Here is a 13,676-nt window from a genome sequence, read left to right as displayed (position 1 = left end):
CTGCCGGTCCTAAAGCTGGGTTACTCTCTATGTTGCCATCCTGTTCATTCTCTGTATTCAACAGCATTTCCATATATCTTTTCCATCTCCCTTTAATTCCATCTGGGTCCACAACGATTTGTCCCACTTCATCCTTCAAGCAACTCACCCCCATCACATCACACCTCTGTTTCGCTATCTGCTTTGCAATCCTGAATATTGCTTTCTGACCCTCTTCAGAATCCAAGCGTTCTCCTAACATTTTACTACATGCCTCCTGCGCCTTTGCTACCTCTTTCTTTGCAGCCTTCCTGGCTGCCTTATAACTTTGATGCTCTGCTGTTTCTGCTCCCGTACCCTTCGCCTTCTGCCACTCCTTGAACTTCTTTCTCTTCTCGTCAATCCTCTTTCCAACTTCATCATCCCACCACCATGTTTCCGAGTGCCTCAGTGGTCCTTTTGTCCATCCACATACCTCACCAACGGCTCCCAACAGACTAGCTTTCATTGACATCCAACCACTTTCAAGCTCAACCACATCATCCTCGACCCTACTCAGCCTCTCTTTTAATGCCTCCCTTACTGTCACCTCTTTCAACCTCCACACCTTCATTCTCGGTTGGTACTTCACCCGCCGAGCTCTCCTCGCACCTTTCACCCTTACGTCGCAGACAACCAAGTGGTGCTGTGAAACAGCCTCCTCCCCCGGGATCACCTTTGTGTCCCGGAGGTGCCCCCTATCTCGCCTACGCACCATCAGGTAGTCAACGGTTGTCATCGACCCACCTGATGTGTATGTAACAAGCTTATTATCCTCTTTCTGGAACTGAGTATTACAAATCAACAAATCAGCTCCATCAGCAAACTCCAAAATCCTTTCACCTTCTCCATTTCTCACACCATATTCGTAACCCCCATGAACTCCGTCAAAACCATCCATACTCCTTCCCACATGTCCATTTAGGTCTCCTCCTACCACAACAACTTCCTCATCTTTCACGTTTTCCATCAGCTTCTCTATCGCACACCAGAACTTGTCCTTCTCTTCATCGCTTCGACCAACCTGCGGAGCATATCCCGAGATGACGTTCACCAAGAGCTTTCCAATCATCATTTTCACCATCATCAACCTATCACTCACTCTAGTCACACTCACCACACTGTCTACAAACTCCTCAGAAAACAGGACACCAACACCATTCACGCCCTCCGGGCACCCTTGCCACACAAACTTGTATTTCTGTCCCTGCCTACCCTTCACCATTCTCACACCACTTCCCTTCCATCTCGTCTCTTGCACACAACATATGTCCACTCTTCTTCTGACCAATACTTCCACCACTTCTCCTGATCTCCCTGTCATTGTCCCTACATTCCATGTCCCAAACCTCAGAAATCGATCTCCACTTTGGGCTGTACCCTGCCCACATGTAGTTGTAATTGGCTTGGTTCTCTTTTTGTGGCAATGTTTTTTTTTTTTTGGCCGGATGCCCTTCCTGACGCCAACCCTCTTAGTCGCCTCTTACGACACGCAGGGATACGGCATACCTATTCTTATCCAGGGTACACACTGGGACTACCATTACAACTACATATATATATAACATATATATATATAACATATATATATATATATATATATATATATATATATGCAGGAATTTACTTCCTGTTTCTTAAATTGTCAGATGAGTTCATCTTCAATGCACTTTCACACGCATACATACACTCACATCCGGGGTCTGCCTAGCAGGCATGTAAGACATCGGCCATTATAAAGCTCGCAGTGTTAGTGTGAGAAATCTCTGAGGATATCCCGGAGGCTCAATAGCTCAGTAGGCTGTCACCACGAAAGTGATGAGGTTCCTGGGTTCGAGTCCCGGGTTGAGTCAGAATTTTTTCACACTAGCCCCATGCAGGAATTTACTTTCTGTTTCTTAAATATATGTATATATATATATATATATATAATTAATACCAGGTGGGGTTGACCCAGCCTGTCATCCTTCTGAAGTCGGCAAAATGAGTACCAGGGTACTGGGTCCTTTCTCATGGAGGTTGGTGGCAGAACGCCGCAAACAACACCTCATTCCATAGCACATACAGTGGCGTGTGTCGGGATGGTGCTGAGGTGTCATCCAAGGAAGCAGCGACGTGCTGATCCAGCATACGCTCCCATATATATTACATATATTTCAAACAACACTTGTATACAGGTAGTTAACTGAATTACTTTTTTGTAGTCATTTGCTTTTGAACACAAAACAGAAATTTAAGCAAATAAAAACTGTTGCAAAAGAACGTAAACAAAATAAATCGAACGTAAACAATTACTCACTGCCTCTTTTGGCTCTTGTAGGTAATATTACAGTACAGAGTGTAAAAAACACGATGCTTTTATTATGCAGCCATGCCACCGCATTCGGCCACTATGCCATCATGGCCCCTGCCCGCTGTTGGTACTACACTACTGCAGGTATGATTGAAGAATATGAGCACACAGCTCCTTCCGGCTTCAAGTCCAAATGGGAAGTTCAGTGAGTCGGTCCCACCAGCTGTACATAGTGAAAAAGTTAATCCAGTGAAACAAATTGCACAGGAGAAGCCGACGCCGCAATCGCTATATACCAACAATGATTCCAACATCTTCTTCCTGCCACCAACTTACTTCGTGGCTTCTTAACCTGTGTGTCGATAGATCCATTAGTTGCGGTGTTATTCACAGGCGGCACCATGCACGGAGCTGGCGAGATGTTTAAAGGTTGCGGCGGCAAACATATTGGTGTTCATAGAAATATCTAACTTAATTTATCAATTTCTGAGTATATAAGCCAAATTCGACATAAAAAATGAATTTTTTTGACATCGTCTAATGCCTCCCCTGTACCCCCCCCCTCCCCCACCACCACCCCCCCCCCCTCCCCCACCACCACCCCCCCCCCCCCACCCTCCTCTCCACAGTTCGGGGGATCTACCATGTGTAAAAAATAACAACTCGAGGACATAACATTACACACAGGAACAAGATGCTGGTGATGGCGCTGTGGTCCACGTTAAATGTGTCGTGCACATTACAAACACAGCACGTGAGTATACGGTGCGATGGGCATTAGGGAGCTTTCACTTACAAAAAATAGGTTTTGCGTCAAGGAATTGTGCACAAAACAGAATTATGTGGTGAAAATGTGTGCACTGCATGTTTAGGATATAGGAACCCTTACTCTGAGGCTATCATCGTTATTTTCTTGACTGGGAGGCCTACCTGATTCCAGGATGCCAGCACCAGGTGTAGTCAGTTGGTCTCCTAAAATCGATTTGAGGATATCGTAATAAAAGTTCATTTTGAAGTCGGCACAGCGTTGGCTGCAGTTTTGGTGTGAAGTTTTAGTGTACGACCAAAATTCTTCTTATCAAATCATCAGCATTGAGAATTATCTTTTCCCGGAAGTGTAACAATTAGACAATGCGCTCATCTCAAATTATCCAATCACCACTTGACAATCCAGGGCCAATCCCAGATGTATGGGATCTCAAAATGCAATACGCTCCGTCCCGTAGAGTGTGGCTCACACATCCCCGCACACGTGACAATAACAGGATCGATAAAAGTAAGATTGCTACTAAGCAGTTTCAGCAATGGTGAGCTATTATTATTATTATTATTATTATTATTATTATTAATATTATATCATTCTTATTCACTTGCACATGAAAACTTTGTGCAGAATTTGCACTGAAACACATCTCAGAAGAGTCTGCACCAGGTTGGAGGTGAATAATTTAGTAAAAACAGCTGGGGTAGATCCTTGATAATTTAGAGCTCTAGACCACTTGGACCTTTTCGACCCTTTTTACATGTTTGAGAGATTAGACCCTTTCGACCCATTAGACATAAACTACTATTGGAATGTACCCTTTAGACCTTTATACCATCTAGAACCTTTTCAGCACATGTCACATAAACATCTCTCGTCTTTTGCAAAACACAGACGATACTTTTTTTCAGCACATGTCACACAAACATCTATAGTCTTTTGCAAAACACAGACGATACTTTTTTCAGCAAGAAATGCACAAACTCAACCCATCCCGGGGGTGGGTACTCTGCTAATTATCAATAAAAATAATCTCCATGGGGAGTCCCTCCTATGTTTAAAGTTTCGCATCGACCAGACAAGCGGTTGCAGAGAAAAATAGGTTTAAACCGAAGATGTAGAGATGTTTGCCAGGCTGAACAGTACAGTATACGTTTTGCATCCCACTGATAGGCTGGATCTTGATCTTCACCAAAATTGAATAAAATTGTTCTCGGCACACACCCAACCTGCCCACCAGGTTTCGTCCAAATCAGTCCATAACTTTTTGAGATATCATGTTATATATCATTTTTGGCCATATCTCTCAATGTTGACGAACCACTTAGAATTAAAAAAAAAAATCAGATCCGAAACTAGATCCAGAACTTCACCAAAATCTAATCAATTTGTCCTTGTCGAACACTCAACCAGTCCACCAAGTTTTAGTCACATAAAAATGAGGAAAAACTTATTGACAGTGCATGCGTTAGTGACATGCTGCCGACAAATCTCAAACTGACTGTGCATTGGAGAAGGCTTGGCAACCGCGGTTGTACTCCATGGACCCCAAGATCCTCGCAGCTCTGGAGTACCAGGAGCAGCCCGGATTTGCACTCGGTATGTCTTGTTCGCGACCATGTCCTGTAGCTGCAGACTTGAGCTGTTTTCCTTTGCTTGAATCAGCTGCATTGCAGAAGGACAGAATGGAAGGTTCACTCTTCAGTGCAAGACAAAATACTCCAGCTTTGGTTTGTAAAACATTAAAATTCGACAAAAGTCAAAGGTTTGTTATTTGACATTCCTGTTCAAGAACATTATCGCAGTGTTGAAGTTCTCAAAAAGCACAACCCAAACCCATTTTGAAACAAAAAAATATCTAATGCCTATCGGGGGATACCTAACACTACCTGGGAGAAGGCGCAAGGGATGCGGAGGATGTAGGGGTGGGAGGGTATATCCTGCACTGGACGGCTGGGTGAGTTTTACTCCTCGGTGATTTCAGGACGTGTTGGACATTGAAAAACTATGGAGTTATTGGCCTCATGGTGGTTGTTTTTTTGTGAACTGGCAGCAGCACTAGTTGACCACACATCCCAATATACACTTCATAGCGGCCTTTGGTGGCCTCAAAACAGATGTCAAGGCCAATTTGCGGTAGCTTAAAACCTTAGCCAGATTCTGAAGAACCGACACCAAAAATTTGGAGCCTCTAGGTGCCATGGATCGGCCGGGAAAGAATAATGCACAAACACATGACGATAGTTATAACATAAAACTAGAAAGCATCTGAAAATGCAAAGCCTGTCCATGTCAGTTTGTATTCAGACGTCTTCTTCCGTATGCTCAAATAACAAAAACAGTTTAAAAATACAAAATGAAAATTGATGATTTTATGCAGCCTTGACCTTGAGCTTTAGATATAAAAAATAATCGGCTTTGAGCTTTTGATTGGTGAACCAATTATGTCACCCAATATGGAAATTCTTAAAATTCCATGTCAATTGGATGAAACTTGACGATTTTATGTAACTTTGACCTTTGACCTTTTGATCTAAAAAACAAAACAATCGACTCCTACCTTTTGATTAGTGAACCAATTCAGTGACCCGATATGCAAACTCTTGAAGTTTCAGGTCAATTGGGTGAAAATTGGTGATTTCATGCAACCTTGACCTTTGACCTTTTGATCTTTAAAAAATCAGCTTCTAGGTTTTGATTGGTGAACCAATTCTGTGACCCAATATGAAAAAATTTTAAATTTCAAGAAAATCGGATGAAGATTGATGATTTTATGCGACGCTGACCTTCGACCTTTTGACCAAATTATTAATTTACCTTCTGTATACTCTCATAATAAATCTTTGTTGAAAATCTGATGACAACACTCAAAGGGTACATTGAAATTTCAGGTCAATTTGATGAAAATTGATGATTTTATGTGATGCTGACGTTTGACCTTTTGACCAAATTATTAATTTACCTTCCACATACTCTCATAATAAATCTTTGTTGAAAATCTGATGACAACACTCAAATGGTACATTGAAATTTCAGGTCAATTTGATGAAAATTGATGATTTTATGTGATGCTGACGTTTGACCTTTTGACGAAATTATTAATTTACCTTCCACATACTCTCATAATAAATCTTTGTTGAAAATCTGATGACAAAACTCAAATGGTAAATTGAAATTTCAGGTCAATTTGATGAAAATTGATGTTTTTTATGTGATGCTGACGTTTGACCTTTTGACGAAATTATTAATTTACCTTCCGCATACTCTCATAATAAATCTTTGTTGAAAATCTGATGACAAAACTCAAATGGTAAATTGAAATTTCAGGTCAATTTGATGAAAATTGATGATTTTATGTGATGCTGAACTTTGACCTTTTGACCAAATTATTAATTTACCTTCTGCATACTCTCATAATAAATCTTTGTTGAAAATCTGATGACAACACTCAAAGGGTACATTGAAATTTCAGGTCAATTTGATGAAAATTGATGATTTTATGTGATGCTGACCTTTGAACTTTTGACCAAATTATTAATTTACCTTCTGCATACTCTCATAATAAATCTTTGTTGAAAATCTGATGACAAAACTCAAATGGTACATTGAAATTTCAGGTCAATTCGATGAAAATTGATGATTTTATGTGATGCTGACGTTTGACCTTTTGACGAAATTATTAATTTACCTTCCGCATACTCTCATAATAAATCTTTGTTGAAAATCTGATGACAAAACTCAAATGGTACATTGAAATTTCAGGTCAATTTGATGAAAATTGATGATTTTATGTGATGCTGACGTTTGACCTTTTGACGAAATTATTAATTTACCTTCCGCATACTCTCATAATAAATCTTTGTTGAAAATCTGATGACAACACTCAAATGGTACATTGAAATTTCAGGTCAATTTGATGAAAATTGATGATTTTATGTGACGCTGAACTTTGACCTTTTGACCAAATTATTAATTTACCTTCCACATACTCTAATAATAAATCTTTGTTGAAAATCTGATGACAATAGCCTGCACAGACACACAGAAGTGATAAAAAAAACCCCTATCTCCTGCTGCGCAGAGGACGGCCTAATAATCAAATAATTAATCAATTGACTTGATATCTTCTGAGATCAAAATAAAAAACACATTTTCAACACCATCAGCTCAGAGGGCCAGATGTGGAACGGTTGACTTAATATTCATCAAAATTGCTAAGGGAAGAGATAACCCTGTGGGTGATGACGTAACCCAGGGAGCAGCACCACCTTCTCAGTACCGAAGGTACGTATCCACCCGATGAAGATGGTCAAAAGCCCTCCGAAGGTGTGCGATAATTTTTTCCTCACCTTCCAGATGTCGTTGCCATACTCCGAGTATCGGATCTCGTATCGCAGCAGGTATTGCAGAGCCAGGATGGGTGCCGACCAAGTCACAATAAGCTCCAAGTTGTTTGGACCTGGTGCTGCAATCACGTTGATGGGAGCAGCAGGTTCCACTACAAAAGGAAGAAATGGAGAATGAACCCTGATCTGGGAGGCCCACTGATTCAAAATTGAAAAATCTAAGACCGAGTGATCATGTGGACCATTGAGTAGAAGGGCTGTATCAGGTTTCAGAGCAATATGGCTGGTAAATAAGGGACAAGTAGGGATCCGAAGTTTCAAGGGGTAACCCCACCTGGGAGGGGAACCCATGAGCCAAAATTGGGGGACACCTTGATCTGAATTCGAAAAATCGAACCCCAAGAGATTGTGGGGGCTACTGTTTTGTATGCATGTGTCAGGTTTCAGAACAATCAGCCCGTGAGGAGAAGCAAAATTACTAAAACGTTAATGGGCGGATGGACGGACATCTGGACATCACGACCCATTTTATAAGTTAATCTCTTCAAGAATCGAGATGAGATAACCTAAAATTGGTGAAATATTTCATCTCTTCTTATCCCTCTCTCTTATACCCAAAACATTCTCCTCTTTTCCTTCAATCTTCTCAAACCCCTCCTCCTCCTCCTCCTCCTCCTCCATTCACCCTTATTTCTCTTTTCAGTATTTCAATAGAATGTCCTTGGTCCACAACAAGTTTGTAACTACAGCTCACCCACTTGATGCAGGAAGAATGGCCGATGTGCCACACTGTACCAGCCTCTCCAATTCTCCGCTCGCAGAGTAACACTGGTCTTCTCTGCGGCAGGTGATCCAAACTTGCAGCGGTACATCACCAGATCTTCACTGGACAGGTTCTCCACATCGTCACAAGTGCCATTCATGCTCCTGCATCACCAATGTACGCAGCACCCACAAACCCAGCGCATCAATATCTTATCAAGGCTGCGCTACCAAACAAAAAAATTTCCTTTCTGAAATTCTAGAACACACAGAATTACTGGAATGCCTCAGTTGCATAATGGAAAGAGCATCCGCTCCAAGTCTGGGAGGTTGGTGGGTCAAATCCCATCCCAGGTCATACCAAAGACTTTTAAAATGGTACGTGCTGCTTTGTTGCTTGACGTTCAGCATTTAAAAAGGATGGAGCATGGACAAACAACACCAATCGGAATTGGCGTCCATGGAGAGGAGGAAATTCCTCGTTAAAAATGCCCTGCTGAGTGTGGTGAGCATTGTTGTGGAGTCAAGTGTACCCAGACTACCCTGGGAAGTGACGGCTGTGTTTGTCTCGACACAGTCTGTGTTCTGTGTCTGTGTGTGTGGCAGATCCAATCCGAGCCTTAGATTCTGTACAAATTTTTTATGGAACAATGACAAATCGATGGAATAAACAATCATGCTTTACTAGAAATGGAAGTTTAAAGATTGAAAAACAATGTGTAAACTTTATTTATAGAAAAATCATTGAAGTCCCAGAGACCCAGACACTTGACAGAGCACGTTGCTGTCAAAGCATTTTCTTGTGCACAGGTTCTGATGGGTGGTTTTGTTCTGCTGAGATGGTTGGTTGGTTAGTTCTGCTGGGATGGCCGGTTGGTTGTTGTTCTGCTTGGTGGTTTTGTTCTGCTGGGTAGGTTGGTTGATTCTTCTGGGTGGGTCGGTTGGTTCTGCTGGGTAGGTTGGTTGTTGGGTTGGTTGAACATGTGGGTGAGTTGGTCAATTGGTTCTGTTTGGTGGTTTTGTTCTGATGGGATGGTTTGTTGGGTAATTAGTCAGTTGGTTCTGTCGCGTAGGTTGATCGGTTGGTTCTGCTGGGTGGGTTGGTTGGTTGGTTCTGTTGGGTTGGTTGATTGGTTCCGCTGGGTGGGTTGGTTGGTTCCGCTGGGTTGGTTGGTTCTGCTGGGTAGGTTGGTCGGTTGGTTCTGCTGGGTGGGTCGGTTGGTTCTGCTGGGTAGGTTGGTTGGTTCCGCTGGGTAGGTTGGTCGGTTGGTTCTGCTGGGTGGGTTGGTTGGTTGGTTCTGTTGGGTTGGTTGATTGGTGCCGCTGGGTGGGTTGATTGGTGCCGCTGGGTGGGTTGGTCGGTTGGTTCTTCTGGGTAGGTTGGTTGGTTGGTTCTGCTGGGTGGGTTGGTTGGTTCCGCTGGGTAGGTTGGTCGGTTGGTTCTGCTGGGTATGTTGGTCGTTGGCTTGGTTTGATATGTGGGTGAGTTGGTCAATCCTTGTCCTTGTGTTTTATACTTCTCCCACCCCCCCCCCCCTTCCCACGCCTCCTCCCCCCAAGCCATCCCACAGATCTCCTGATGTCCCTGCTCTCAAATGTTGTGTTTATGCGCTTCGCCTTCTCTCCCCCATCTTGTCTACCGCTCCCCTTATTATACGTTTTGTGTGTGTTTGATTTTTTGTGTGATAAATGTTAGCTCTTCACGAGCCTCGATGCCGTATCCCAAAAAAAAAAAATTTGGTTCTGTTTGGTGGTTTTGTTCTGCTGCGTCGGTTTGTTTGTTCTGCTGGATAGGTTGGTCGGTTGGTTTGTTCTGCTGGGTGGGTTTGTTCGGTAGGTTCTGCTAGGTGGATTGGTTGGTTATGCTGTGGGTGGTTTGGTTATGCTGTGGGATGAGGTTGCAGCTCTGAAACATGCACGTGGTGGCCCTGCTTTGACTAATATTATCAGAGCTTTGCCAAAAGTTTAGTGGTGGTAAATTAACTATGCAACTCTCATGCCAATGGTTTCAGGCAGAGGAGCATCTCAGTACGGTTGTGGAACCTTTGATGAAGGAAATGCCATCAAAGGGTGGACTGGTACATTCATTTTCAAGAATCTTCTTGGCAACCCACCGCCAATAGGTGATGAGCAGGAGGAAATCAAAACTGTCTTAGAAGACCTTGCTATCAAATGGGTCAGTTTGACATTGAAGAATATGATAAAGCAGAGGTGTTTTTAGTGTAAGGCAAGAGTTGTGGCAAGGAGGGTAAACCACCAGAACTTCCTATACGGTCTGATGTTAACATTATCATTCTCAACATTTGTAATGTAGCACTAATGGAAGAAGATAGGCCTGAACAATGGTCGATCTTAAATATAGTTCCCATTCCAAAATCGGAAGATCAGTCTAAGCAGTAACTATCATGGGATGAGCATAATCCCAATAGATGCAAAGATCTACAATCAAATAATTTCTACAAGATAATGTCACGTCTGAGGCTCCCGTTAACACAGTATCCTCAGCGCTGGGTCCTTTAGTCTCGGTATATGGCCAAGTGGTCTCTAATAGTAATACACGGTGGTAAATAAATTCTACAACTTTACCAATTCCGAAGGATCATTCAATTGGGCCAAAATTGACGGCAAACGCACACAATAAGCAGATGGCTCAAACATGTTTTCTTACTTTCTAAATGATTTTTTTAATATAAAGAAAAGTACAGGGAAGAGGGCAGACAACACAGTAATAAGCAGGATGAACCAAGCAAATCAAAGGACATAAAGATGTAGATGGAAATAATCGAACTTATATACAAGGACGAAAAATAAAGCTCAAATCCTAAGCCACGAAGCACCACAGATCACACTTATGCAACAAGTTGATGCAGGCGGCACTCCACTTTCACTGTCACTGGGGTGCGAGACGTCGGTCCAAAGACGAAGTAAAACTACCGCAAGCAGCGCCAGTGACAAGTAACACCAATATTCAGAAATCCAAACAGAGGAAGGAAGGCCAGCGATGATCAGCTCCTCAACCAGGCCTCGAAGCCCCCTTTCACCTTTGTCCTTTTCAAACACGACATCCTGGTTTGCACTTCCTCTTATCTCCAGGCTCTTCTTTTTCACCCCTCCAATCGAGGTGGCTCCTGCCCTGCCCCTTTCCAAAGACACAGGGTGATCTCAGCTTGGATCAATTCCACATGAAGAAAACCATGATCAATGTCTCCTCACCTCACACAACTCCTCTGTGAATAGCCTGCTCGTCCTCCTTTCACAGGCTCCTTTAATCTGATCTCTCTTTTATTCTTCCTCCTGGTGGAGTACACCTCTGGGGGGGTGGCCCCAACCCAATAAAAAATAAATGGACATAAATAAATAAATGGACCGGCTCCACAGCACACTGTGCCGCCATGGCTGACACACACTGACCAGACAGACCATGACGGCCTTGTAGCACACACCTGTGACACATATATGCGCCTCTGGTGGGAAATCCTCACCTACCCCGCCCACGAACAAAAGGTGTTTACACATGCAAAATTATTCTGTCGACCACCCCATCTATAAATATTGCATATGCTGCCTCCTCAGCATCACATGCAACAAAATACTTACTCTGACAGGTCCCTGTTACATGCAAATATAACCTACTCGAAACAACACATAGACCACATTACACTTGCCACAGTATAGTTATGGACTACTCCCCCTTCCATGTAACAATACTCTCACCCGATGGAGAAACGCAGCTTTTCTAATTCTAGCCAGAGTACGACACCCTTGCCCTTTACACCTTTGTCCTTTACGCAATTGTCATAGTGCTTGATTATGCATTCAGAAACGCTATTAAAGGCAAGGAGGAGGAATTGGGGTTCCAATTAGAACAGAGAAAAAGTAGAAGAGTAAAACCAGAGGTTCTTACTGATCTCTACTTTGCTGATGACATAGCCTTATTGTCAGAAGAAATTGAGCAAGCGCAAGAACTTCTCAAGAGAGTCAACACTGCTCCGGTAAGATAGGGCTAACAAAATTGATGCTAAAAAACCTATAAAGTTTCTGCTGGGTGGGTTGAAAGTGCCAGGCATTTATCCAGTAGAGAGAGAGAGAGGTCTCAATCATATCAAACGATGGAATTGTGGCGGACACAAAAGCCCACTGGCGTGGTGACATCATTCCACGCACCAAGTGGGCGGTGGCCACGCCCGAGGGGTAGGCGTGGCCTCATGATATACACCGGGCGACCAGCCCGGAGGAGTTCAGTGTTACAGTGTAGTCTTACAATAAAGACGTTTATATGTTACCGCTTGTCCGCTTCCTCCTTGCTCACAAGCAGCGCGCGTAACGCCGCGCTTTACTGGTGACCCCAACGTTGGATCTGCCGGAGCGATCCTTCCACACGCGACGCCATCGCCATGGCCGACTTCGTCAAACTTCCGGAATTTTGGGAGGCTCAGGCCGAAGTCTGGTTCGTCCAGGCCGAAGCCCAATTTCAGCTTCGGCACCTCACCGGCGATGACACGCGCTATTGCCACGTCGTCGCCTCCCTCGGGCCCGGCACGGCCGCTCGAGTTGTGTCCGTCCTTCGCCACCCACCGAAAGGCCACAAGTACGAGGCACTCAAGCGGCTACTCCTAGCCACGTTCAGCCTCACGGACGACGCACGGGCCGACCGCCTCCTGGATCTCCCCGAGCTCGGTGAGACGCGCCCGTCGGTCCGAATGGACCATATGCTGTCACTGTTGGGCGACGAAGCCCCCGGTTCGCTATTCCGGGCGCTTTTCCGTCGCCAACTTCCAGCGCAGGTTCGCCTCGCGTTGGCCGGGACCGGGCTAACGGAACCCCGAGCATTGGCGGCCGAGGCGGACAAGTACTTCGCCGCTTCGGACACGCGGGCGAGCGTCGGCGTGGCCGTCACGGCCTTCGACGCTGATGTTCAGCAGCATGTTCCACAGCAGCATGTTCCACAGCATCATCTTCTACAGCACGCTGATGTTCAGCAGCACGCTGATGTTCAGCAGCACGCTGATGTTCAGCAGCACGCTGATGTTCAGCAGCACGCTGATGTTCAGCAGCACGCTGATGTTCAGCAGCATGCTGATACGCACCTCGTGAACGCCGCCACGCCCCGCCCACCGCCGCGGCGAAAACCGCCACCGCGGGGAAACCCGTCGACTCCACCGGCCTGGCGGAGCCAGCCGCGCTCCTCCAGCTCCACCACCTGGTGCTGGTTCCACGCCAAGTTCGGCCACGAAGCTCGGCGGTGTCATCCGCCGTGCTCCTTCAACGGGTCGGGAAATGCCCGGGCCGGCGCTCAATTGTGGCGATGAGCGCCGGCCGTTCGAGCAGCCTGCTGTTCATAACGGACACCTTCTCTGGGCGCCGTTACCTGTGCGACACGGGAGCGTAGGTGAGTGTCATTCCCGCCGGCACGTCAGACAAGCACGCCGCGGGTGGGGGCCCCGCGCTGCTTGCCGCGAATGGGACGCCCATCCGTACGTACGGAAAACGCTGC

The 13,676-nt window shown here is 44.8% G+C and overlaps 1 protein-coding gene across 3 annotated transcripts in view; it reads right to left on the bottom strand.

Annotated features, from left to right (window-relative positions):
* The window catches only part of LOC137425235 (uncharacterized), a 67,226-nt gene that overhangs the window by 21,379 nt on the left and 32,171 nt on the right, over window positions 1–13,676 (bottom strand). For all 3 annotated transcript variants that reach the window (XM_068113447.2, XM_078768792.1, XM_078768791.1), the window contains 3 exons: window positions 8,175–8,347; window positions 7,424–7,572; window positions 4,577–4,739 (listed from right to left, as the gene is read on the bottom strand). In XM_068113447.2, coding sequence (XP_067969548.2) covers window positions 4,577–4,739; window positions 7,424–7,572; window positions 8,175–8,347 — 485 coding nt within the window. The remainder of the gene's footprint in view (window positions 1–4,576; window positions 4,740–7,423; window positions 7,573–8,174; window positions 8,348–13,676) is intronic.

The sequence above is a fragment of the Myxine glutinosa genome, unplaced genomic scaffold, assembly GCF_964187855.1.
Source record: "Myxine glutinosa unplaced genomic scaffold, kmMyxGlut1.1 SCAFFOLD_477, whole genome shotgun sequence".
Taxonomy (NCBI): domain Eukaryota; kingdom Metazoa; phylum Chordata; class Myxini; order Myxiniformes; family Myxinidae; genus Myxine; species Myxine glutinosa.
This window is presented reverse-complemented; position numbering and strand designations above follow the sequence as displayed.